The sequence below is a fragment of the Larus michahellis genome, chromosome 1 (assembly GCF_964199755.1).
Source record: "Larus michahellis chromosome 1, bLarMic1.1, whole genome shotgun sequence".
Taxonomy (NCBI): domain Eukaryota; kingdom Metazoa; phylum Chordata; class Aves; order Charadriiformes; family Laridae; genus Larus; species Larus michahellis.
This window is the reverse complement of record NC_133896.1, coordinates 32,117,718-32,144,042: the sequence shown is the minus strand read 5'-3', so window position 1 is coordinate 32,144,042 and position 26,325 is coordinate 32,117,718. Positions and strand designations below refer to the sequence as shown.

At 37.9% G+C, this 26,325-nt stretch overlaps 1 protein-coding gene across 2 annotated transcripts in view; it reads right to left on the bottom strand.

The window, feature by feature from the left end:
- The window catches only part of CNTN1 (contactin 1), a 260,047-nt gene that overhangs the window by 58,858 nt on the left and 174,864 nt on the right, over positions 1 to 26,325 (bottom strand). For both annotated transcript variants that reach the window (XM_074563570.1, XM_074563654.1), the window contains 11 exons: positions 24,395 to 24,524; positions 20,355 to 20,527; positions 15,844 to 15,939; positions 15,014 to 15,220; positions 13,672 to 13,768; positions 13,337 to 13,518; positions 12,032 to 12,156; positions 9,956 to 10,073; positions 8,250 to 8,400; positions 7,631 to 7,758; positions 4,824 to 4,999 (listed from right to left, as the gene is read on the bottom strand). In XM_074563570.1, coding sequence (XP_074419671.1) covers positions 4,824 to 4,999; positions 7,631 to 7,758; positions 8,250 to 8,400; positions 9,956 to 10,073; positions 12,032 to 12,156; positions 13,337 to 13,518; positions 13,672 to 13,768; positions 15,014 to 15,220; positions 15,844 to 15,939; positions 20,355 to 20,527; positions 24,395 to 24,524 — 1,583 coding nt within the window. The remainder of the gene's footprint in view (positions 1 to 4,823; positions 5,000 to 7,630; positions 7,759 to 8,249; positions 8,401 to 9,955; positions 10,074 to 12,031; positions 12,157 to 13,336; positions 13,519 to 13,671; positions 13,769 to 15,013; positions 15,221 to 15,843; positions 15,940 to 20,354; positions 20,528 to 24,394; positions 24,525 to 26,325) is intronic.

Sequence of the window (26,325 nt, the reverse complement as noted above, 5' to 3'; positions counted from 1 at the left end):
TCCTGCGTTTTGGTCACAACAACCCCAAGCAATGCTACAGGCTTGGGGAGGAGTGGCTGGAAAGCTGCCCAGCAGAAAAGGACCTGGGGGTGCTGGTGGATGGCCAGCTTAACAGGAGCCAGCAGTGTGCCCAGGTGGCCAAGAGGGCCAACAGCATTCTGGCTTGTATCAGGAGTAGCGTGGCCAGCAGGAGCAGGGAAGTGATTGTGTCTCTGTACTCGGCACTGGTGAGGCCTCACCTCGAGTACTGTGTTCAGTTCTGGGCCCCTCTGTACAAGAGGGACATGGAGGTGCTGGAGCGTGTCCAGAGGAGAGCTACCAGGCTGGTGAGGGGTCTGGAGACCAGGTCATATGAGGAGAGGCTGAGGGAGCTGGGCATGTTTAGCTTGGAGAAGAGGAGGCTGAGGGGAGACCTCATTGCCCTCTACAACTGCCTGAAAGGAGGTTGGAGGGAGGTGGGTGTTGGCCTCTTCTCCCAGGTGAATAATGACAGGACCAGAGGAAATGGTCTGAAGTTGCGGCAGGGGAGGTTTACATTAGATATTAGGACAAATTACTTTACTGAAAGAGTGGCCAGGCACTGGAACAGCCTGCCCAGGGAAGTGGTTGAGTCACCATCCCTCAAGATATTTAAGAAACATCTAAATTTGGCACTTCAGGGCACACTCTAGTGACAGAGATTGTAGGGGGGTTTTTTTGTGTGTGTCTGGTTGGACTCGATGATCTCAAAGGTCCCTTCCAACCATGAGGATTTTATGATTCTGTGATAATATTCCATGATACACTTTGTAAAAATTACCTCATTCTTGCTGGTACCAAGCTTTGGTCCAATACCTTAACTCCTTATTTCAAATACAGGAGCTTCTGCTTGTGGTGAAAGGTGCTGATATCCCATCAGACAAGTCACTGTGCACCAGCATATAAATGTATTAGCTGAGCAAAATGCTGATGCCATCTGCTTTCAGCACTCAATACCATCTTTGATACACTTCATTTGCCTATATTTTTTTACACAACTATATTAAATCATCACAGAATCACACACAAGTTTCTGACTTGAATAAGTTAAATTATGGAGTTCCTCTTCCTTATTATTCAAACAAATGAACTAGCATGGCTCCAAAAGTACAAAAAAATAGTTACACACCTTATTAAAGAGATTTTTTTGTAATAAAATAATACACTTACTTGATGTATATTTTTTAAATATATATTAAAAGTAAACTTTTCAATCTTTAAACATATATGAAAAAAGCAGATCCATAAATAACAAATGACCAAACGTTAGAGTTTCCCAGATTACTTGAAGTGCTATATCTCTACGGGACTCAAAAGGATGTGTTAATTTTTAGTTTCTCAATCAAATAATCAGAGGAACAACCATGCACAAAGTCAAAAGCAATCAAAGCAATCAATTTAATGGTAAGATTTCAAAGACTCCATTTGACTTTTTGAAAGCTAACCAATTAATATATATATTTTTCTCATTTCAAATATCACTGTCATAGGAAATCAAAACAGCACTGACAAATGTTCTTGTGATAAATGAGTTTTAGTACTAATGTAATGCAAATTAGTTTTGCCTTCAGCAAATGATGGAGATACCAAAGCTTCCATTTAAAGAAAGAAGACTTATGCAGGTATTTCCATGAATTTCATTAGCATGCCATTATGTGTATGTGACAACAATATTAGTATTATTTTGAGAACTGAAATACGTGGCTGTATCAAGTTTCAGCATGCCGATCTGCATTGTCACATAAATTAATAGTGATATTATCATGAAGACAGATGAGGATCCTTCGTCAGCGGGAAATCATAGCACAGAGAGCACACATCACATACCCAGTGATTTTAATATTCATGACAGAATATTTTTTTCTTTTATGATTGTGAAGGGTTGGCTGGCAGCATGGGACTCCACTGCTTAAAGCCCAGCAGTGAGGGCTGCTGCTGTCAAACGTGCAACAGCTCATCCCTTTGCATCCGAGAAAGCCTGAGCAAACCCGCCACCCAGTGACTTGAGCTGAGAACTGCCAGAGATGGAAGCGGCAGGCAGCAGAAAATGCCTTTGCTCACACAGGAAGGAAAAAAACCCTTAATGTAAGAATACGGTAATATATGAACGGAACAGAAATACTGGAAGTGCATATTCCTCTGAATTACATCCAATATAAACCTTTGTATTGGATTAGTTGAATTTGTTAAAAATTCTGCATTTGTTATTACTTAAACTCTGATTAGTCAAATAACTACAATTTGCAATTCCAGACTTCAAACGCAATTCTACGGTCCTCTCTGTCCTGACTGATGAAGACTGAGCTGCCTGTAGAAGAGGAACAGAGATTATCTGCACTTCCTTTGCATTTGAAATCCCAGAAATAAGGCTTAGGAATGCAAACAAGAAGCTGCCCCTGCTAAAATAATTTCTACCAGTATTGATCAGGCACAGAACACAACAAACCAACAAATCTCCTTCAGGAAGACGGAGTTACAAACTGATAAATACAGCAATTGATGTTTGGATCTAGCCTACTTTTAACTGAATGAAGAGTTAGTCACTCTTCAGTTACTTTTGCATCCTATGGAGTATCCATCTCTACAATCTATTGAAATAGGAAATCTCCCGGCACAAGATTCAACACCACGTGAACCAACCACCTCTTTTTCTCTCTCTCTGCAGACCACAGAAGATCTGTAGAGACCACGCTAGCCTAGAAAAGCCAGGCTAATTTGTTTTTAAAATCAAATACTTCAATAAAGTGTCTAAAATATTGCAGAGTTAATCAGAATTTTGGGAATAAGAGATCCAGGACCACTGGCTATCTGGAATATGAAACAGGTCTCTGGGAACCTAAATATTAAGTCAGTCTTCACAGAGGATTACACTTTACACACTTCCTGAGGCCCTTATTTGGCTCCAGATTTGTTCACTTGAAGTGCTTTGCTAGAAAGTGCCCTAAAATTGGGATGACATTTCAGAATTAACTTCCCCTAAAAGAAAAAAAAAATCCAATTTCCCTCTTTTTTCATTATTAAGAGGAAAACCCAAAGTGTATGTCAATGATACAAAAACTTTTGTTCAACATATTACAAACATACGGAGATAGTTCAGGTTCCTGTCTCGTGCATTACACTGTCTTGCATTATGAAGTTCTCTGCCTAAGGCATTTTTACCTTCCTTCCACACCAAAATCACTGATTCATCAACACTTTCAGCCTGATTTTCTGTTTCATGGAAGACAATTTCTTTGTGTGACTTCTGTCAGGTAGCAACCAACTAAATAAAATTTGACAAAAAGAGAGTGGGTTCATTTACTCTTTTACAAGGAATACATTTAATAGGGTGTTACCTCTTACGCTCTTATTTTGACTGACACTCAAGATTCCTTCCAGCCTTTATTTAAGGACAAACTAATCCCATTAGGAGGTAATTCAAGCTTTTTCAAGGTACTCCTATGCACTGATTAGCACTGAAGTGTGAATATAGACCTATCAAAACCATGGCTTAATAGCCACATGCAGGAAATGCTGTGAATGATGCTTGTGTACTAGTGTAGATCTACATATTTTGTAATTTCTGAGGCAATGCAAAATACACTGCAAACTGCTTAGTACCCTGCTACTAAGTTTGAACATAGGTTTGAACATTTGGGAGGTTTACTGCAGAAAGGGCTTTATGTCTTTGGGTTTCATTGTTTTTCAGCTGATCTTAACATAATTCTACTGGCTTGCTGGACAAGGACTTGTTCTCTCACTGAAAAAGAGCAGCGTGACTTCTTAGGAACGTCCACAACTCAGCAAATGAGCAGGCTGAGGCAACTCTGAATCCTCAAAGGACTGGTTTGCTCCAAATCAGACTTGAATAGTCTCATGGAGATAAACAGACATTGAAAAAGAAAGAGAGAAAAAGAATCTCATGGTCCACGGAAAATCAAATAATATTGCCAGCGTAGGAGAAAGACTCTGCAGGAGACACTGTTATATGGTACTTTGTTTTGAACATGGAGCTGAAACTGAACATGTCCCCTGGCATTCCTGGACGCTACAGGCACTACTAGCAACCTTTCCTCTCCACATCCACAGTTCTTCTTGGAAGCACAAAACAAGGTAGCTAAATTTGAGGATTTTTGTATCATTTAAACCCAGAACAACAGAATAAATACATACACGTGTGGGCAACCACTCTGAGGTTGTTGTTGAATATTAGGTAAATTAGGATGTGATCAGACACAACCAGAAGGGATTTCTATTTGAGATATTTATTTTGAATAAGGCTGATAGAAGACTGGAAAAAGATAACCATACATGCAAACATGAAAGATCTATGATTCCTCTTCCCATGTGCCAAAATGAGTGTCTTTGTATTAACTTGTTTAGCCTTCACACAAACTCTTCTTACTCAGTGTTTACAGACTGTTTGACTCCTACCCACCATCTGGCCCAGTCTTGTGCCAAATTCCACAAATGTTGATGAGAAAAACATGGGTAAGTAAAAGTGAATGCATACGCACACTTTTTCGAGATAATTTGCACCCTGTTTACGATCAGGTTACCTACTTACCAGCTATATTCACTATTAACCAGAGTGGGATTTAATCAAAATACTTACGTGAATTTAGATATCTGATTCCAGGTATCTACCTGTAAGTGTCTACATGTCTGTAAGGTGTCTAAATTGTAATTTTATTTTATGTTCTTAGTCTACTGCATTTCTCTAGACCTGAACCAACACAATAGAAAAAGTAAAACAGAAAAGACAGCTATCCACAATAAAGAAAACTAGGTTTTCATATATTAAATAAGGATCTATAGTATCTTACCATAACATTCCTTTCATAATGTTCGTGCTCTTTCTCAAAATCTATTACAAAGCCATTTAGAGACCAAATAAATGTCAGGTCTAATGTGGGATCATGGGATGCAATGCATTGCATGGTAGCATTCTCTCCAACGGTGACATCAACATTCAACGGAGCTAAAGTAATCCTTGTAGCTTCTGTGAAGTTAACAGCAAACATGGAAAATTCCAATAAATAAATGTTTATCCAAATGTAAGCCCTGCTCCATAACTGTTTGATTATACATCAAACTGCTCCCTCAAACTCTAGTTTACATGTTATTCATGCAGCTACATTTCAAAGGACCAAACTAAAGAGAACAAAGGAAAACATTTGCAACTGAAATGCCTAATTTCTATTTAGCTGTCCTTTGAAAATGGCTATGTTTCAGTCTCTGAATCACATTACTGACTACATAAAGCTATTTTTATTCATTGACTATATCTCAGGTAGAAAGAAGACAGATGACGAATCTTAGGTGACTTGTGTTGCATTTGTTTTAATTATAATATTTTTTAAGTTTTAAAATCTGTCTCTTTAAGAAATTGAAAGTTCTACTCAGTTGTCAGGCTGAGTCAGATTTCCATTAGAGCATTGCAAGGACTGAGATCTTAATTTATCTACTGAGAATCAATATAATGGATGCATAACGAACTATGGAAATCGCTACATCTGGCAAGGAAGAGAAAATAATACAAAAAAGTGAAGAAACCTGTCTGTCCCCCAGCAATGCCTCTTGTTATTACAGAAACACAGAAAGGCAGAGCTCTCATGATACTTGCCAGAGATCTTGGTACATGCATCAAACTCATGTGGCAAGTTAGCAATACTGTTCTGGCAAGGATTCACTGCATCACTGAGACTTGTTCCTTTTCTTTAAAATATTATCATAAAACAAAGAGCCACAGAACATCTTCCTTGTGCCATGATATACATAATATCTTTCCCACCAATATGAGCGTGGGAGTAGGGTACCAAGACCAGGAAGACAATAGCCCTAAGAAAACAGCTATTGCTACTAGTGAAGACCTAGGTTTAAGGATGCTCCAAGGAGCACATTACACCCCACCATAAACAGAACAGCAAAAAGTACCTCAATAAAGCCAGCATTTCTTATCTGTCTGCCTTGGAGAGAAACCTTCCCCTGGATCCTACTCTACTAACCTTAAACCTGCTTAATGCTGAGACTATGAGAATGGCACAACTACTGGCTTTTGCAGAATGGAGTATCTCATAGTGCATTGGAACAACCTGTTAACATCTGATATTTAAAGTCCTAGCTATAGGCACAGGCTTAGGATAACTGCTCCATTCTAGTGTTGTGCCTGGACGTGCAGCATCTGTTCTACCATCAGTGATTTTCTAAATGTTTACACAAAGTACTCTACCAGTTGAAGAAGTTTCTGAAAGAGAGGTCCACTGGCAGTGAACAAACAGCGTGTGGGAAAAAAACATCAGACTTTGCAGTGCCTGTCAGCTTCAGATTTAACTTTTTAATTTCCTGTAGTCACACACAAAGTCTGAGAAGTTTTATAGGCCACACAATGTGCTTGGGAATACCATTTTCAAAGCATTCTTCACCAACCCTCATCTTTGTCCACAATGTGAAAATAATTTTGAACTGTCATGTGACCCTCCTGTTTCCTCTGTGATGCATGGGAGACGTCTTAGTCTTTTGGTTTTCCTTTTTAGATGAATCAGAACAGAATTCTCCAAAATTTTAAATTCTTTATACCTAGTTTATAAGGCTTATAAACATATTAATTCACTGTGTGGATTAGTATGCAAATATTCTTCCTGATTTTAGAAGTTATGATACAACTATTAAGGGGCTGGATATTTATTTATATAACCTTTCAAAATAATGAAATGCCTGAGGGTAATACTAAGACATATAAAGCTGCAGAAGATGATAAAAAGTAACTGCAAACATTAAACAAATCTGATTAAGCAAACTAAAGTCTTACAACTCATTTGGTACAATAAACTTGGTATAAATCAGCCAGAAAAATGTTTTCACATGATCTAATGCTCCAGATTAATTCTTACATTAGTACATCAATATTGTGGCATCAGCTGTCACATCTAGCGTGATTTCTGGAACAGATATTAAAAAAAGTATTTAATAAATGACTCTCCTACTATCAGTGATACTTGATAGACGTAGCTGTTCATGAATGTCATCTTTCTTGTCTGTATTCTACAGCTATTTATTTATTTGACACCATATTTAAAATACACATTTAAGGATATCAGTACTCAATCAGTACATATGAATACCCATAAAGGAAGGGAATTTAGTAGTGCAATCATATGGCTATACACCACCATCTCACAAATGCAATGCATGTTTCCTTAGCTGCAGTGCTTTCTCAAACCTGCTTACCCCACCAGAAAAAAAAAAAAAAGAAAAGAAAAACTAAGGAAGGTCAGTAAAAGTCCCATTTCTCTGTTTAAGTCATGGCCCCAGAATCACATCCCTGAGCACTACGCTACCAAATTGAACGAATGCATTAAAATGTGTCAATTTAATGTATCAAGAGTTAATAATCTCTTACAGAAAAATCAACTGTGAAAACTGAAATACAGTCTCAGAACTGCTAGAAACATACCCACTTTCTACTGAGCAATATGCTTTAAAAGCATCAATTCATTGTTTACAGAGCAACTAAATTAGAAAGAAAAGATATAAAATGTCTTGCAGAAGTAGCACGATGCTGGAACAAAACTTAGTGATTTTGAATTAAGGGGTTCTACCTGAAACAAACTGGTGCAATTTAGAGGTTTACCTGTCATTTCTAGAACACCAGTGCTATTAGCTTTTCCTCGGTTATTTTCTGCAAAACAGGTATAGCGACCTTCATCCAGCTTTGTGATATTGATAATTTCCAGGCTCCCATCATCCCAGATACGTATGCTATTGAAAGCGCAGAAAATACATCAAGAGAAATCGGGTTTTTATATTAGAAAGCAATACGTTCAGTAGAATTCTAGCAAATGAAAGGACAAACCACAAATATCTACTGGAAGCTCACATCTCACTACTGCATTTATAAACACTCCTATCCTGAAAAACATTTAAATAGATTGTGGCATAATTAGATGCCCCACGTTGCTGGAGCAAGAGAGAGTACTTGTATTCGTCTGTAGGCATTCAAATATTTTCATTACAGTCTTGTGATCCAATTCAATTTTGAACCGCAAATAGCACCAAACAGACTGGTTAAAAGTTGAGTACTGCCAGCTATTTGGAGCCATGCTGCTAGTAACATTTTGGAGTATCATTTTCCCCAAATTACACATTCTCCTGCCATTGAAATCTGCAAAAGTGAGAACTAGCCTGCAGGATAAATAGAAACATAAGGCCGAATTTTTAAGATTCAGTGTCCACTAACAGTCCATACTAACCGGCTCCCATTTACAAGCAATTCTGTTCCTTTGCTCCAGGAGAATTTTGGCTTAGGAGCAGCTTTAGGCTTGCATTCAATGATCACCCGGCCCCCTTTAGCTGCTAGGATTTTCTTCTTCATAGGGTTCAGTTCAAAAGTAGGAGGTGAAGCTGAAAGCAAAATTAACACAAGTACTGCTGTTAGTGATTTTTCTGCAGAATATAATGTGTTTGCAACATGAAGGTAAATGACAGAACTATTGATTTGTACAGAAGTGTCCACTATTCAGACCAGTAAGAAAAATATTAACAATAAAGAGAAGTAGTGAGAAATAGATGGTGACTTAAAATAAACAGAAAAAATCATTATGTAGTTCTATGCTGTGCTACACCAGAGGTTTCTTTCTGTGGATTTCTGAACCTCCATCTCAGTTTAATCTAAGAAGATCAAAGCCCCCAGAAATCAATAGAAAGTTCCTCCCTTTCTAAGGCCTTTTGATCAGTCCCAATAAAATTTAGATTCCTAGAGCCCAGTTTCTCTAAAAAGTTGCTCACTCGATAATACTTTCAAATAATAATTGGGTTTACTTTTCAGTGGTTTTAACCTCCCTCTAGCAACTTTAAGGTTGTGCCCTTCTTCCTTTTTGTAGTTTTCTGTTTGGCCGACTGGCCTTACGTGCGCTCTTAGATGTACAAGATTAATGAGACATGACTGTTGCAAGCACCACACTTAAGTATCTGAGGTCAGACCTTTGCTTACTAATTTTCTCTTTATTTGTAACCAAATAAAAAAAAATCCTTTTAATTATTTTGCATCATTGTTAATCATGCCAGCAAGTGTGTGCGCAGCTTGAACAAAGAGGGCCATTAGTTATTTACAGCAGTACAGAGAAAAACTCTGATAAACGTCCACATCTCACCAACACTGAATTTTGAAAATGTGCATGCAAAAAGTGCTCTTTTCTGGATAATCCAGGCTGGTAGCGAGTACATAGTAATGGAAGAACAGTGAAGGACAATGTGGTGTTGTGCAATGGGTTGGGAAAGTCAAGAATAGTTTAGCTCTTGGGAAAGTCTGAAAGCAAGTGTGAGACGGAAAGAAGCCACGGTAACTACTGCAAGGAAATCTAGGAAAGCCATGTCATACAGGCAGGATGCCTCCTCTAATGACATCAGTAAAAACATCAGAAATTGTTTTAAGCCTGAGCACTTTGGATTTGAAAGGTAAACTTTCAACAGGGTGCTCCTTAGGAAAACACAAAGGATTAATATCTATATCCAGCCCTCAAATGGGACAGCTGTACTGCACACAAACATTGCAGCTGGTCGTAATTGGTGGTGGAAGGCAAAAGCAAAGCGGGGAGTGCGGGGGAAGTGCTTCAGGGGCCTGCTGACTGACAACACCGTTTCTAAATAAGCAGATTTTGCCCCACAGAGTAGTGAGCATAGGCGAGCAGAAAAGAAAACACTTCTCAACCAGTTCTGCAAGCTTGAGGGGACAGACAGCAACTCTACGCGCTTCATATAATTTCTGCACTACCAGCTCCTCTGAGGGGTAACGGCAGCAAGCAAACATCAGAAATAATACAGAGAACTCCATCTCACCTAGGTTCAGTAAGGGTTCTTAGCTTTATCCTCACAGGAATCTGTTAACAAACAATGCGTGCAAATGACTGCTATCTTACTCAAACCTGAAATAGTGAATAGAGCAAATAATCCCACTGACCCACAATCTTCAGTTCAGCATTTGCATAAATAATTCCGTGTGCGTTTTCTGCTATACATTGGTACATGCCGGCATCATCAAAGGTCAGACTTTGCATTCTAAGTTCACCTTTCCGGAACTAAAACACAGAATCAATAAAACAAGACATTCATATAGACTATGTATGCTGAAGAATTCACACCCATCCCCATTTCTTCATATTTTTTTTTTAGTGACAGTGTTCAGAAGAGAGTCCCTCACACAACATTCCCACACCGATGAGATTTTATTTTATCCATGTTACATTTCAGTCTCTCTTACAATGTGTTCACCTTCTTTTTTTTAAAGAAGACTGTCGATTGATATTTTTCTGGAAAATTCATAGCTGAGTGGCACTAGACACATCTATTCTTCAGTCCACTGCTACCATACCAATGCAAACACTACTGATTCAGAAATGAGAAATAAAATTCATTTTAGGCACCTAAGTTTGCTTCGCCATGCCCAGTGTTCAGTATGTTATATCCTATGTACATTGTATTACAGCAGTAAAAGGTCAAAGGAAGTCCCAATGAGGCAGTTTTTTAGAAGATTCTTCTGGGGGGTAGTATAAACTGTTTTCTACTACTTTGTTTTAATACAAAAAGAAAATCTAGTAAATCAAAATGAAGTACTTGAGCTATTTCTAAAAAACTGTATAAAAATGCACAAAGTGCAATGGAGTATTTTGTAGATTACAAATAGAAGTCAATCAGTTTTTGAAAGATCATGTTAATACATTCTGTTTCCTTGTGAAAATTAAGCTGAAAAGTTTTAACTTTGTATATGAGTCAACTGGAGTGCATGAAGTAGTGGAAGATTAAAAGAATACTATTTATCTGAAAAAGGAACAGATTACAGGAATCATATTTCTTGTACTGTTTTACTGAAAAGCATTTAAATCAGGTTTTCTACAAGAAATCTTTGTTTTGTTCTAAGTGAATACCTCATTAAAAATTATCTGATTTAGAAACAAGCTATATTCTCAAGGCAATTTAAACATTTTTGCTATTTCTTATTTGGAAATCATCTCGTAATATTAACACACAGCATAATCTTCTGGTGGAGAACTGCACACTGCTTTCTGCAAGCCAGTACGCAGATTTTGTCAGCGAAGCCAAGTTCAGTGGGGACCATCAAGCAATTCACTTGCTAAATTACTTGTTTGCAATAACCACAGAAGCTAGAAACAGCATTGTTTCTTCTGGTTTAAGCCACCTCCGTATGGCAGATGGTGATACCCCTGTTCTCCCTCAAACCTCCCACATTTTTCTTAAGATACACAGCCAAAACAGCGCTGACTCATTGTCTTTTTCTTGTTTGCTTGCCAAGATCAGCGTCACCACAGCTCGAGAGATGTGGCGTTACATTGTGCCCTCTTCTATTCTCTTTGTCCTTGAAAGGCTCATCATACAGTATACGCAATGGATATTAAAGACATTGTTGAAATGCCTGGACAGAAAATCTACTTCATTTAAACAGAATATCCAATGCAATATGCTTAAATTATAACATGGTACTCATTTAAACTTCACATCACCTAAAATAATGGAATTTTACAATAGTCCGTGGCTAGAAAAAATATGAAAACATACATGCTATAGGAACACCACTGATAATTCAAAAATTAGTCTTCTCTTGTCTCTATCGACTCCATTTTTTCTTACATTTTTAGACATGCTCATGTTTAATGTGGTGAAAAGGATTATTTTTAGAGAGAAGCTGATAGGCATTTTTTATCCAGGGAGAAGAAAATAGCATTTACTTATGAAGGCCTGGAGAAAAAAGGATATCCACCTCCCAAACACGTAGTAAAAAAGCGAGTTCATCATTCAGAGCTGAATATTAAATAGCCTGAAGAAATGCACTTCAAAACTTGAAGAGAAGTTTGAGAAAAAACTTTAAAAAATAGATTTTAATTCCTAATGCAAGTGGAATCAGCAAATATTTTTATCATTATAATTAATTTTTGTAAAACCTTTCAATAACGCACGCTTCAAAAAATCATTTCTATCACCTAACCAATTGATCTTGTGTTACCTATGGCAATATACTTACCGAGGCACCATTTTTCAACCATCTAATTGTTGGAATAGGCTTGCCTGTAGCTACACAAGGCCAATATAGGTCACTGCCTATATCCTTCTCTGTGTCATTGATATGTTCTACCCACTCAGGAGAGGCTGAAGAATAAAAAAACATGATGCCTTCTAAATATTAACAGATACATATTTAATTAGCATTACAATGTATAATTCCACTGCTTTTTCCATGATACTTCAGAGGCCACACTAAGTACTGATAACTCAGCAATGCACCAGCACAAGAAAGAATGAAATGAAGATGTTTTTGTCTTACCACACAGACTCAAAATAACTTCAATCTGCTTTTTATGAGAAGAAAATAATGAATTGAAATAATGCTCCATGAAGGTCCAAAGATATGTTGTGCTTACACTGACCTATGGAAATTATTCAGTAACGCCATAAAAATCATAGTTGAATTAGATGAAATTGGCAAATTTCATGTGCTGAAAGGGTCTCCAAGAAAAATATTTTCTTGGTCCAGAGAAGACATTTAAGAAATTAATATTGAAAATGTCCCAGCTTTTACTAAGCAAATGAATCTATTTATTAACTTTACCAATAACAACCAGTAACAACCTTCCCACACCAATTTTGAATTTATCCCACTGAAGTTTAAGCACTCAGCTGAGGATCTTAACCCAGGAAATGTTCTGTACAGTCAATGAAAAGAGACAGAAATCTTCTGAACGTAATTCAGATGTCATGCATCATCTTTTCAGGTCACAGTTTTGTGGTGTAAGTTCCAGGCAAGGAGTCAGGTTACTTGGGATGATTCCACTATGAGCAAGATACAATTGTTTGTTTCCTGTGTTTCACCAAATGCATGAGGGGAAGGGACAGAGGCTGAAGGAATAAAGAATTGACTGTAGCTAATAAGACAGCTAAGACAGTCAGAAAAGACGAAGTAAATGAGGAAACAAGAAAGCATAACAAACTTCATGGTCTCATTTTCTCCCTGGCTGTTCTTTCACTTCAAGTACTCTAAGTGTATTTAATTTCCACTGTGCATAATTATATTAATACTAACAGATATTGATGTCAAGGTGTATATATAGCTATCACAACCAGACAAATTGAGTAGTTGTCAAATTAATACACAAACGTTATGCCTGGCATTCAGTGCATGGGTTTTCATCCTGCTCTATTACCTCCAACAGCAGTGCATCAGGATGATGCAATGAGTCGGCACTGACATCAAGTGTGAGAACACAACACAGATACTTCCAACATAAGTAAAAGCAACATAGATCCTGAAGAATAAAATTGTTCTACCTACCTTGTACATAAACTCTTGCTTGATGTTTATCTTTTCCTTTATAGTTTTGTGCTTCACACTCATAAAGTCCTTCATCTTCATACTGAATATTGAAGATCTTAAGAACTGCACCAGACATGCTTATCTCAGCAGTGGCTGGCATGGGTTCAAGGTATTTACTCCATCTGAGTTCAGGAACCGGACTTGAAAAGTACAGTAAAGTACAAATCAGCAAGTTCAAGAACTGGCTGATAAATTTCAGACTACAAGAAAGTGTTTGATGATGAAACATGTATTTTCATTGACTGAAATATGAAAGCAAACAGTGCTGCACGATAACGTTAAAACACACTTACTTCCCAAGAGCAAAACACTCCAGCGTCACGTTTTGCCCCAGGAGAGCATATGTGTCCTTGAACTTCACCTTGATGTCGGCAGGATATACTTTTGCACCTAACATGAAAAAACAGATTCTCAGAAAAGGCACAGCAGAAAGGAATACAGCTATTAAGGCTTCCACAGTTCAAGAAAAATTTCCAGACAAAATTCTTCTTTACAGTGAATAAACAGCCTGGCCATCCATGAAGGCTGATTTAGCACTGAACTTTTAATAGTAAGGCAGAATTGTTTTACTCAGCAACTAGTTATCTTTCTCTGGACAGTAATGCCTAATGTTTTTTACAGCACAATGCTTTAACACAAACTCATTTACTTGCATTTGAAGTGGGATGATGTACTCTGTGTGTCTGGAGATAATAGCCCAAGTGTCTTGTTTTCCACAGATTCTTTTACTGGATGGGATATGTTGAATTATTGTGAATTTAAGCCAATATTATCTTAGTAAGGGATGAAGGAGCTAAAGACAGAAAATCCACAGCTTAATGAGGGCACAGGGATGCAAATGTAATCAGGTCTACCTACTGATGATCCCTGTAGGACTCCTCTTGCAGTTCTAGATGAAGATCTCAGTATGAGTATTGGCCATAGAAAATTCAGACAAAGATCACTGATGTGTAATTACCCAAATTCAATCACAGTTCTTCACTATAGTAGGGGAAATTTAATAGATAAAATTTCAGTCACTGTAAGTCTGAAGTGGCAAAAGGGAACTTGGCTACCATTTGGAAAACACGCAGTTTTCATGAAGAAATGGCAGAGCATAATCTTGTAACACAAAGCCACAAAGGTGTTTTAGGGGATTGGCCATGAGACACAAAGCCCTTAAGCCACTGTTGGACAGAAACTCTCAGCAGGGGAAAAGGATTTTCCATTTTCATGGGAGATTTCCTGGGGAAAAAAAAAAAAAAGTCCTGAAGCTGTTTATCAACTTCTACATAAAGTTTCTGCTTTACAGTTATGCCCCTTTGAACCAATGCCAAGACCAGAAAAGATATTAAAGATTTTGGGATGAGTACAGGGGCTTATCACACAAAGGAGATGAGGACTCTGGGGACAAGAACTCTGTTCTCAATGATATGAAAGGAAATTCGTGAATGAATCTGGGGAGATTTCCTTCACAGAGTTTTTACTGCCAATGGGAATGATTCGGACCTCTATACCTGGAAAACTAAATAACATTCTGCCATAGACTTACAACTTGCCATATAATTCTCACAGAGTGGAAACTAGTTATGAATGAGCAAAATTAAAATACAAACAGAACAGTGCACGTACATAGTATTTCAAATAAATACTTACGATCAGACTGTGGAATAAGGGGAATAAATCTACTGAATACACTCTTTGTTATTGAAGGGCTGGACACAAAACACGAATAATTGCCCTTATCTGATGCTTCTACATTTGCAATGTAGAGATTGCCGTTTGTCTGTGACACAAATCGTCGTTTGTCCAAAGGAATGAATACTGGGAACTCATTTAGAAGCCAGCGATAACTGAGATCATCTGGAGGAAAATATTTTCTAGTCAATATTAAAAAACAGTACTATCAGCTACTTAAGACATGGAATACTGTCTGCATATAAATTACTTCACTCTGATTTCTAGCTTACAGATCTTTTCTTTGGGAGAGTCAGCTATGTGAGAGAGAACATACAATGAGAAAAAGGCACTTCCAGAGCATAAATCACCGCATCTCTGACCCTCTGAGGGTGCCTACTGCTGTTCCATGATTTTAACAGGAGCCCATGATAATTTCTGCTGAGGTGACTTCATTAGGTGGAATGAAACTGGGCCCTGTCCAAGGCCAGCAGAAAGTCCGGGATGACAGTGACACAGTGACATGTACTCAGGTCTTTTGAATGGTAAGCCAAGTCTCTCCTCCATTATCCAGATTAGTCTGGGTAATTTTATTTGTAGTGTCGAAACCTATTTGCAAATTCAGCAATATCCTTTACATATGGTCAACTACAAGCATATATTCAAAATGGACACCTAACCTGAACAGTGATTCTCAAGCTGCACAAAAGTTACTGTTTTAGTAAACTTAAAGGAAACTTTTAAAAATAAGTATTAATTTGTCTTCTACTCTTAAGCAGTTGCAAATGAAACACTTTGAGCTGAATTACCTGGGTAGTGGTAAGGGGGCTCACAAAGAAGCACTGCTCCAACACCCTCTCGCACTTTAACCTCATAGCGCTCCTCAGGTGGAAAGGGATCCAGGTCTAGTTTAAAAAAAACAGGAGGAAGAGAACTGTGTTTTTCACTACAATAATTTTTTTTATTATTATTTTCATCCCTGTAAAGATTATTATAGAAATACAACAATATATGGCAGATAAGATACCTGTGGACCCATAATACTAGTTTTACTCATTTTAACTTTGTCATTATCAAGTGCAATGACTTTTTTTACAGTATTTTAGTCATCCTAATTGCATATTCTAGGGGAAAAAAAATAAAAATGGTGCAGATCGTATCCTTAAGAGTAGCCAGGTGAGCTACATTTGAAGAAGGAATCCCAGGAAGAGAAAAGAAAAGGATTTTAGGTTACTCTTCAACTGGTTTCTCCAGAATGCAAATTTAATTCTTTACTGTAACTTAAAGTGGCTTCTCTAAAATGACCTGGCTGTCCTCCCTGACAACTCCAGCAGCCAAGGACTGGTAAGCACTTAGCTCAGACACATCTTTTGTGCCAGACGTTTGGGACAGACTCGGCTCAGATCCCAGGAGAAACCGTAGCTGAGCCTCTTTAAACCAACTTCCGTGCAGCAGGGATTGTTGTAAACGGATAAAGAAACAAGTCCATCATGAAGCTACAGATCATCTCACAAACCGTGGGAGAACAGTAATGGTATCTGCAGTGATTAGACAACAGTTTCATGAGTAACCTTCAACTACATCAATAATTGCACTTTGCTGCTTCTCTTCACTCTCATTTTGTGTATCCAGTCTGAAACTAAACTTGCGGCAGGGAATGCTTCTTGTGAAGCTTCTCCATGTCACCAAGCGCAGGGAGACTGTAGAGATCCTGACTAGAGTCCTGCTCTAAATGCTACTGTGGTACAAACAGTACATCAGTAATAGTCAAGCGCACAGCCTCTGAACGCAATATTCTACCATAGAAAGCAACTAAGCTAACTTCCTTCAGATTACTTCAGCTCTCTTCAGTGGCAGGCAGCTATGCAGTTCTACCAAATTCCCAAGGCTGGCTCTGAGATCTAACTAAAACTTAAGTTCAAGAGCAGCCAGCCAGAACCAATCAAGAGAAAACCAGGACAGAGCTACATACAAAAAGAAATTAAGTAGATTATTATTAAACAGAGACTATTCACTACTCTAAATTGCAACGTATAGTTAGATAGATCCAGTAGACACTTTGCATTATCTACAAATAATTAATTCCTTAACTTGGTAACAACTGCTACGTTCACTAAATACGGTACAGGTAAAGGATTCCTCCAAGGCCAACCACAGCTGTCAGACCTGAACGACTACAAGAATCTAGGAAGAGAATGTCATTACGCTTTGTCAAATGCATGCAAAAAACTCTAAGAGAGTACGTCAGTGTCCAGGGAAAGACACCTCTCCCAACCTCTGAAATACTAATGTTTATTCTGCTCAAACAGACCAGAAGATAACACAGATCCTTCCAGTGACTGACTGGATCTTGACTAGACCAATGCCTAAATGGTAGGCATTGTAATGGGCCATTCTAAGGACTTCTGATTATTATTTTATATAATTTTACTCTGCGCCTTAGTGTAATAAATGTATTCAGTTCTCCACAACTAGCTCCCAGTTAATTTGGAATATTATTCTTTGATAAGAAAGAAATTAAGTGTACCAGACTGACTTAGTAAGAATTAGGTATTTGACCAGACGGGTTTTGTAATCGTAGCCATGGAAGCTCTTCACACAGACTGGAATATCTCTGTTCATATAATATCTGCAGTAGTCTGAACATACGTCCATTCAATTTGTCAGCATGGACCTAACTACACAACTTCTTTCTATCTTCAAAATATTGACTGATGTCTCCTGAAAACATCTCTTTCCCTTGCTGCAGACTTTCTGATCATCGTGTTAACCTGCTATATTATTCATATTTGCCTTCATTGGAAAAGATGAGTGTTTAAAATCTTTTACAGAAATACAAAAAAATTTAAAAATTACAATCATTGGAACAAATCTGTTGTTTATTTGATAACGCTTTGCATATGGGTAGTGCACGGTTTGGCCAAAAGAAAATCTATCACTGCTTTTAAGTTATTTCAGCTATTTCCAGTTCACATTTTAAGGCTAGACATTTTGTTTGTCATGTTCTTGGATTATCTTTGAAACTCTAGGACAGTCACCACGTATTTAAAGACATGGGACAGGACAGGCAATTTGTATATGTAAAACATTATATTAGTACTGAAATAGAATGGTCTGTGCCAGGTGCAGAGAAGTCATGCAATTACTGAGCTGTAATTGTATACCTTCTTCCCACTTATGAAATGCTCTCTACTCTGATCGAGTCTCGATGTCTTCTTTGTGTAAGCACTACGTGGTTATTACTCAATAATTATAATAAATGTGGTTCCATGAACTCTTAATTGGAAGACATTCATTTTTAGCTAGAATGAAAGAATTAGCATAATCACTGCACTCCTATAACCATATAGTTTGTATCTAGCGAGGACGGAAATTTCTCTTCCCTGTTCTTGCAGCCTCTTTGCTACGAAATTGCTGTGTTTTACTATTCTGACACTGTTTGCCTGCAAACAGAACAATACATCAGCTTCTGATTTTTCTCAGCACACACCAAAATGCTACTAAATATTCCTGCAGGATAAAATTCCTTCCCTCAGGAGTATGTGTGTAACAGCTAAAAAAGATTTTAATGGGTTTTAAAGCACTGGATCTGAAAAGACGGAGTTCTACTGAAGACAGTGTTCTCGGATTAATTGACATGAAGTTTATGAGAGAACGTGCCTTTTGTTCCGTAAGTTCAGCAAATTTAATAGTAAGACAAAAGGTCTCACTCATGTATAGCTGTCAAGTTTTTTTTTTAACTCTTCTAAACAGTTGTTGCCATTTTTCAATCAGTTTACGCACAAGCAAAAGATCAGACATTTTCTACATTAATTTTAGCAACTCTATATTCAAATTTTTAGAAACAGTGATTGTGGAAGGAAATGTTTTTCATAGGTGACCACAAAAAGGAGAGAGAAGCAAACACAACAGTTTAAAGAAGAATAACAGTACCATTTTTTTAACAAGTTTTTATCAGTTCCCAGCTATCTTTTCACTTCTATTCCTTGCCTCTTTACCCCATTTTCATTTAAATAGTTAAATATTACATATTAGGCTCTGTTCAGTATAATTGTCCAGTACACTAACTATCAACATCCAGCTCATGCAGTCTGTGAGCTGGTAGGCAGAAAACATACCTCAGACTGTTTTAATTCTACTTTTTTCATCTATTACGTGTACTGGTTTCATTTTAAGTAGCTACAGCTATTGTCAATGCTTTTATCCTACTGGTTTTTCAGGACCGGCACCACTGATGCCTGCTTTTCGTATAAATAAACATCCTGTAAACTGAATTTTGATGTCATCTCCATTAGAAGGAAATTAACAACCTGGCCTTGTACTCATTCTAGAAAATACACCAGGTAAAATACAGACGAAGACCAGATCAACTATTATGCAATCCATCAGCTCTTTACAGCCTCTTAAGTTTTCTTGAGATACGTGGTCCCGCAGCATTGTAATCACTAGCAGAACTAGCAGAACAGAACTTTTCCCTTCGCCTCTGATCTCATACGGCAAAGACTGAATTCTGCTCACAGAGGCTGCTGAAAGTCAAAAGGGACACTAAGCACTCAATGTCAGGATTAAAGGGCACCCAGCGCTTCGTGAATGGTCACCAGATAAGAGCGGATTGCTTTTTTTACGGATTCTTTTTTTGTCCTCTGATGAAAGAATATATGCAGGGAAAAAAGCATTGCAAGGCAAAATAAAATAAAAATCCCAAACTCTGTCTTCCGTCAGTAAAATTTTATGTTAATCTTCATGTAGTACATCAGTTCTTTACAACGCATGTATTTGTTGACAGTGCAGGTCTGTGCATATGCATGCTTTCACCAGACTCGCTCATGAATGCCTGACGCTGACAGAAACGTCCCCCAGAAGGGTCTTCATCGCAGCCCAGGAGTTAGGGAGCACGCTTTACTAGCGAGTGCCATGCCTTCCTCCTGCAGGCATCCCGGTTGTGTTTGCACAGCAGCAGCGCCTCACCTTCATATGCCCCCGCTTGCATCTTCTCTGTGACTACTTCCCCTCAGGTCCTACCATGATTTAAAAAGAGTCTGGACATCATTATCTCAAGATCTGGCTCCATGAGTCTCTTCAATTAATAATTTAACAATAACTCACAGAGAAGGCTGTCACGTCAGCTGAATGCTGAAGAATATAAAATGCTTACAAAACTCATTTTGTGTTGATCTCTGCAGACTAAACCACTTCAGATACTGCTTTAACAGAGTAATAGAGCTATAGCACATGTTAGCAGAAGACACTGCAGTGTAAAACATGGGGCTTTTCAAGCTAACCATAATGTTTCTATGTTTTGACGTAAACATCGGCTTACATCCAAAACTCAGAGTGGCTTCACTGCTTCTGACAGTCCCAAAGATATTCGACACTACACAGACATATTTTCCAGCATCCCTTGATTTCTCTGGATTATTGATAACAAGTCTGCCTCCCACCATACTGTAGCGCTCCTTTGTTAAATCAATATCCCAGTTGTTGAGTTTCCACCTATTAAAAAAGAAAAGCCAGACGTAAGATTTGGCCCAGAAAAACAAACCTTGTAACAACTGTGATTTGAAAAATAACTCATAAGGTGTGATAAACTATACAGAAAGTTATTAATATACTTCTATATATGTTTTAAGTTTTTCTTCAGCAAAAGCCACAGATTTGACGAACTCCATAGGTCTTTTACACATGAACAGTCTCAGTCTGCTTCGGCCTTCTGAAGATGTGATACGTGTTAAAACCTGATTGCTGGCCATACAGCACAGGATACTTGAGCCAGCTGTGAGTGAGCTAGCTAGTGATCAAGCACTGGGATCATAAACATATCCTCAAATAGTTATCGAAAGCCAAACTGGCTGAGGAAATACTCCCTCTGCACCTTTAAATTATGGACTAGTGAAATTTTTAAGAGCTGTTTGCAAAGTAGGTGATGAAAATATTTCATAAACCCTAATGTGCCACTGACATCTGTGCACAAACAGTGGCACGCCCCATTTAAGACTTATTTACTACAGTAAAAAAAATTGCTGGACGCTCCCACCTTAATTACAGCAAAACCCCGCAGCCCGTTCGCTTCAGTCGTCATAACTCCCACTTCAGGGATTACTACAAGAGGAACTTGGTGGACCAGGTCTGGCCCTTACTGACTTCCACTGCTTTCAATAAAGTTACAACACAAGGAGTGGGAATCAGTATTCACGATTTGTCTCTGTATCTATTACAGTGTCCACAAGGGGGAGCCCAAAACCTTCTTTGAAAGGACTTAACGCATTTCCTGAGCACAAACAGGAAAAATGCAACTAAAATACATTTAAAGATCATCAAATTCTTCCAGCGTAAATCGGTTTTTGTCACAAGGTCATAGGCACTAGTGTTTGAAAATGAGAACGCATACCCTATGTGTTGCTTACTTAATGAAATGCTGTACCAAAATATACAGAATTCTCATTTGGAGGCCGAAATTGGCAATTGTCAGAGAAAGAAACAATAACAGAAGTGGTATTAGCAAAAAATAAATTAAAAATAAAAATAAATAACGAAATGGTAGGATTTTCAAGACGCAGTAAATAGCATTTATCTTTTACAGGATTTTAGACGTATCACTTCAGTCCCGTGAGGTATACTGCAAGTCTGTATTACCAATAAATCAGAAACCCGGTTCAGAAACACCTAGTGATAACTGTCACAAGGACAGCTTATGCTGCAGGAAAAGGGATCAGAAAAACATTGTTTAAAATGTGTAACTGTGAAGAGTAAGAATTAAAAATTGTTTTCTCCTGAATTTAATAAAGATGAAAACAATCCTATTTTTATGATACTCATATTTTTCTCTGAGTACAGTATTAATTTATTAATATTTACTTTATTTATATATAATTTATTGATATTAAAATTAATTTATTATTTTTTAAAAGCAGGGTTACTCTGCAGTATAAAAAATTAACCTTAACAAAGATAGTCTTGTTCAAACCTTTCCTCTTAGGTGGCATTCCTTCATTCCACAAAAGCTGTGTTTGTGAGTAACTTCATTCACATGGGCAGTTCTCACCAGGTTCGGCTAGCGAGCGTTCCTCGTACATGCACAGTGTTTCTCACACATGAAAATGCAGAGTTAAGATGCCTCGTGGCACCCAATCAGACACACTGAATGTAAAAGAAGTTGTATCTCTTTAGAGCTGGGAACAAACATCTGGTTGGTTTTTTTACTGTAAACTGCCTGGCAGCTTGGGAAAGTGTATTAGTGAAATGTGTAGTTATCTGTCTTCTCTTTTTCCAAACCTGGTTTGAGTTTCTTCCAGCTGAGATGTAAAACTGCAGGAATATAAAGGTATCTACAGGTGAGTTAAGAACCATGCAAGAGGCTGTGTCTGAAGGGAGCCTACAGAAAGAGAAGGTGTTTCAAGAAACCTCAGAAATGCCAGAACCACCAAGAGACCGATGAAATCTGCAAGGGAAAGAGCGCTACAGAAAAAGGTCACTGGTAATCACCAATGTGTATTTGCATAAAAGGTCATTTCGGGAAAAACAGCGCAGAAATATGAGGTCCATGATTTGCAGACAGGACTGGGGACTAAAGGATTCATATCTTGTCCCCATGAACGTATGTTGCCTTTCGTAGCAGTGTGGAAGGCTCCAGCAAGGACTGGGGGGAAAAACCAGATTCCTAGAAACTGCGATGAGTATTTGAACTTTAAGGTGACGGACCATCAAACACAGAAGGAAGATTGGATGAATGTTTAATAAACAGTGAAAATGAAGAAATTCTACAAGAGACTAAGAAGGTGAATGGTCAGAAAAAACTAAAGTGTCAGGAAGGACTTATCTGCCCCTGAAACAGGAGAATTTTGGCTCATGAACTGGTGGAGGGCTAAGAAATTAAGACAATATATTGAGGTAGACTAAAATAATGACTTCAGGAAATAAGGAAAGTGGCCTTATTCTGTATTGCAATTATCATCACATCATCTATCAGCAGTAATTGTCAGATTTGTTCCTAGATAGAAGAGCTCTGGAGGTGTGAGGCAATTCTTCCTGAGCGACTTCACTAGTTCAGATTTTGCAGAGCCCATGACACATAAAGAAGAATGCTAAAATTTATGTAGAGCCTGTAATCACTCTATAGATGGTATATTTATATAGTCTTGCAGACAGAGTGGGGGAGACTCTGGACAGACTGGAAGTGATGGGTAAGCATATCAGAAGGGTACCGAATCTAAGTGTGTCTCATCTCTCCACGCTTCCAGTCCTTTCCAAGCATGGGGAGAGCAAACAAGTGTAACAGTGAAATGCCATGTAGGAAAACTGTTAAAGATACTAGAGCCAGGAATCATATTCAAAAAGGGTATTCTAGTTTCCTCTCAAATCCTTCAATCACAGGCGGTTCTGTATATGTAGATAACCTATAAGCATATTAAAAAAAAAAAAAAGGGGGCAATGAAGACCAGTTAAGCTGTTTTGATGGAAGAATACCATCGTCAACCACAATATAGTAACATTTAAAAGAATGGCCAGCAGACTCAACTGCTTTTTCTGTCTTAGAAGCCAGTGCCTAGGAACACACGTAAGTGAGTATCAGGAGCAGACCATAGGATCACAGGATAATTTCATGAAATGGATCTCTCTTGCTGGCAAGAAATTGCGTCTGTCCCTTAGTATGACAGCAGTTTTCTGCCCATGACTATGTTGTAAATTAGGCATGGTTTTAAACAGTGACAATCTTAAGTACATTTCTCTGTACATAATGAGCAGATAATAGCCGACAAACTCATATGGATGCCCCGATATCTCACAATGATGCAGAACTGCCCTGCTAATAACAATGCAGTTATTGTGAAAGAGGTCATGTGTGAATTTCTTCACACGTGTTGAAACATTTTCCCAGAAGAATGTTTTTCATGTCTTCAGTAGCATAGCTGACACATTCATGAGCGTCTCTCTACAATATGGTGGATGCAAAAGCAACATAGGATGTAGAATTTCCAGGTTCAACAGCCAGTCCTTCTTTCTGAATGTTCTGAATCAAGAACAAGGACTTGAACCTCAGTCATCCTTAGCCTAAGCTAGAAAGATATCCTCTTAATGATTTTTTAAAGGTCACTTTTTTTTTCTTTTGCATCTGGATCAGTACTCCTTTCAAACGCTTAAAACATTTAACACAAAAGGAATGTACTACTTTCAGCACTGTTTAGACATTTTGGCAAGTTGAATAAAGGTTGATTTTTACTCAAAAATTGAAAATCTCCCCATTTTTTCCTTCCTTGAAGACTTTGTATCAACCTGTTAAGACAGTCAATCATTTACTACCACAACCTCAAACGCTCACTGAATAAAATATGTAAGACTTGAAAACCAAAACAAGAGAGTTACCTGTAAGTAGGAAAAGGAATTGCTCGAGCCCTGCAGTTCATTGAAACTTGTCCATCTGAAGATTCTTCTGGGTAGATGGTATCAATGGGTTGCTCCTCAAAAACAGGTCCATAACCTTTGTTTCCTTCCTCTGGAAAATAAGAGTTTGAAATGAATCATGTCTTGATTAGTAGGCAAACTGAAGATCAATTTACATCACACCTTTCACATTCAAAACGTGAAGGATAAATAGTGAGCCCCGCAAAATCAAACGTTATATGCATCAACAAACTGAGGGCAGGATGGATAACAGAAGTGCTGGCTTTCCTTTACTGACTCCTGCTTCTTTCCTGCCCTCTGAGAAAAAAAATTCAACCACTTTCCTGTAAAACTACCTTCTCTGCCTTCTCCACTGACATCATCAATTATTGGATGGAGGTAATAATGAACTGAAGGTATGCCCTTTAGGCATGTAGTGAGACCAACTTATTCCACAGAGGCCAACAATTCTCATTGAACAGGCCCAGATGCAATACAACTATCCAAATATTAAGTGTTTCTTACCTTATGACCTAATCAGCTCTAATTGTTTTATGCATTTGGAAAGAATCTTCATTGCATCAGACAAAGAAAAACTAATGTTGGAGATCACAGCTGAGACATACATTGTTTCCAGAACATATTTTGTCCTTAACTTTCACGCTTAAGTACATGTATATGTTAACTCTCTCCTCCCAAATAAAATTAAGAAAAAAGCCACACATCGAAAATAATTTAAGTTTGCAAAGTCAAGCACTTAAAGGCGAATAAACGTCAAACGGGTTTGACAACAAACTATTTTTTTTAATCTTTATCTTCCATTTGCTGATGCTGTTGTCAAGGTTACAGGCTCTGCCCACCCCTGCTCCATCCCCTTCTCCTTCAGCTCCCCCACGCATACAAGACTGCTCCTTGGGGTCCGTAAAAGCAACAATAGGAGCAAAGGTGGAATGCGATGGGAAAATTCGGCTCAGCAAATCCAGGATGCAACTACTTTTTTCTGTGAAAACAGCAAATGTGCACTCTAGGTATAGGATGGCACTGTAAGATGGTGCATGCTCCGTATAGATAAAATTTTTAGACAACACAGGACTCTATTGAGACTGAACTAACAGTGTGGGTAATTGTAAGCAAATTCATGGGAAAAGTAAAGTAGTACATGACTGCTGCCAGGTTCACTTTCCATTCAAGTTCAGAGCCTTGCTCCAAATCCTAGAGATGCCAGAGATCTGGGAAAATGACTGCAGGAATCTTGTAATACAAGGGAAACAAACATAGTTTTCCTAATATGATCTTTAGAGATAGCTGATTCTCTTCAGCTTAAAAATTTCCAACAGCAATGGTGAAGGATGGGAATGTCCTAACACTTTGCGATAGTATCTGTGCTGCCTATAAAAATCCACCTCATGTCCTCTAATGCTACATTTAAAAAATCTTCACAGATCAAGAGATAAACTGCCAATGTAACAGATGAATGTCCTTAAATCAAATTATGATTTTGTACTCATCCCCTTAAAATTCTTGCCTTTGGTTACAACACATTTTAGACTAAATTAGGCAGGTTTTATAAAACCTAAAAGAGAACAAAGGATCTATCTATATAACTAAAGATCGTAAATTATGTCAGTATTAAAATATCATATATACATAAAACAATACTTCCGCAGACATCTTTTTTATTGTTCCCTATTAATAGATAGACACTGAATTACAGCATTAGCAGAAAACTGGTTACAGATAAAAAGTAAGTTCCCTTTCCAGTTCAAGTTTGGGGAGAAAATCACTGTTTCCTTTGGGAAAGTTGCAGGCCCAGAAGGCACTGGTATGCCGCGACACGCATGGTCAAGCAACTTCATTTTTAAAAACTAATTCACGTAATGAGAAGAAAAGTCTTTCAAAGAAACAAAGAAAAG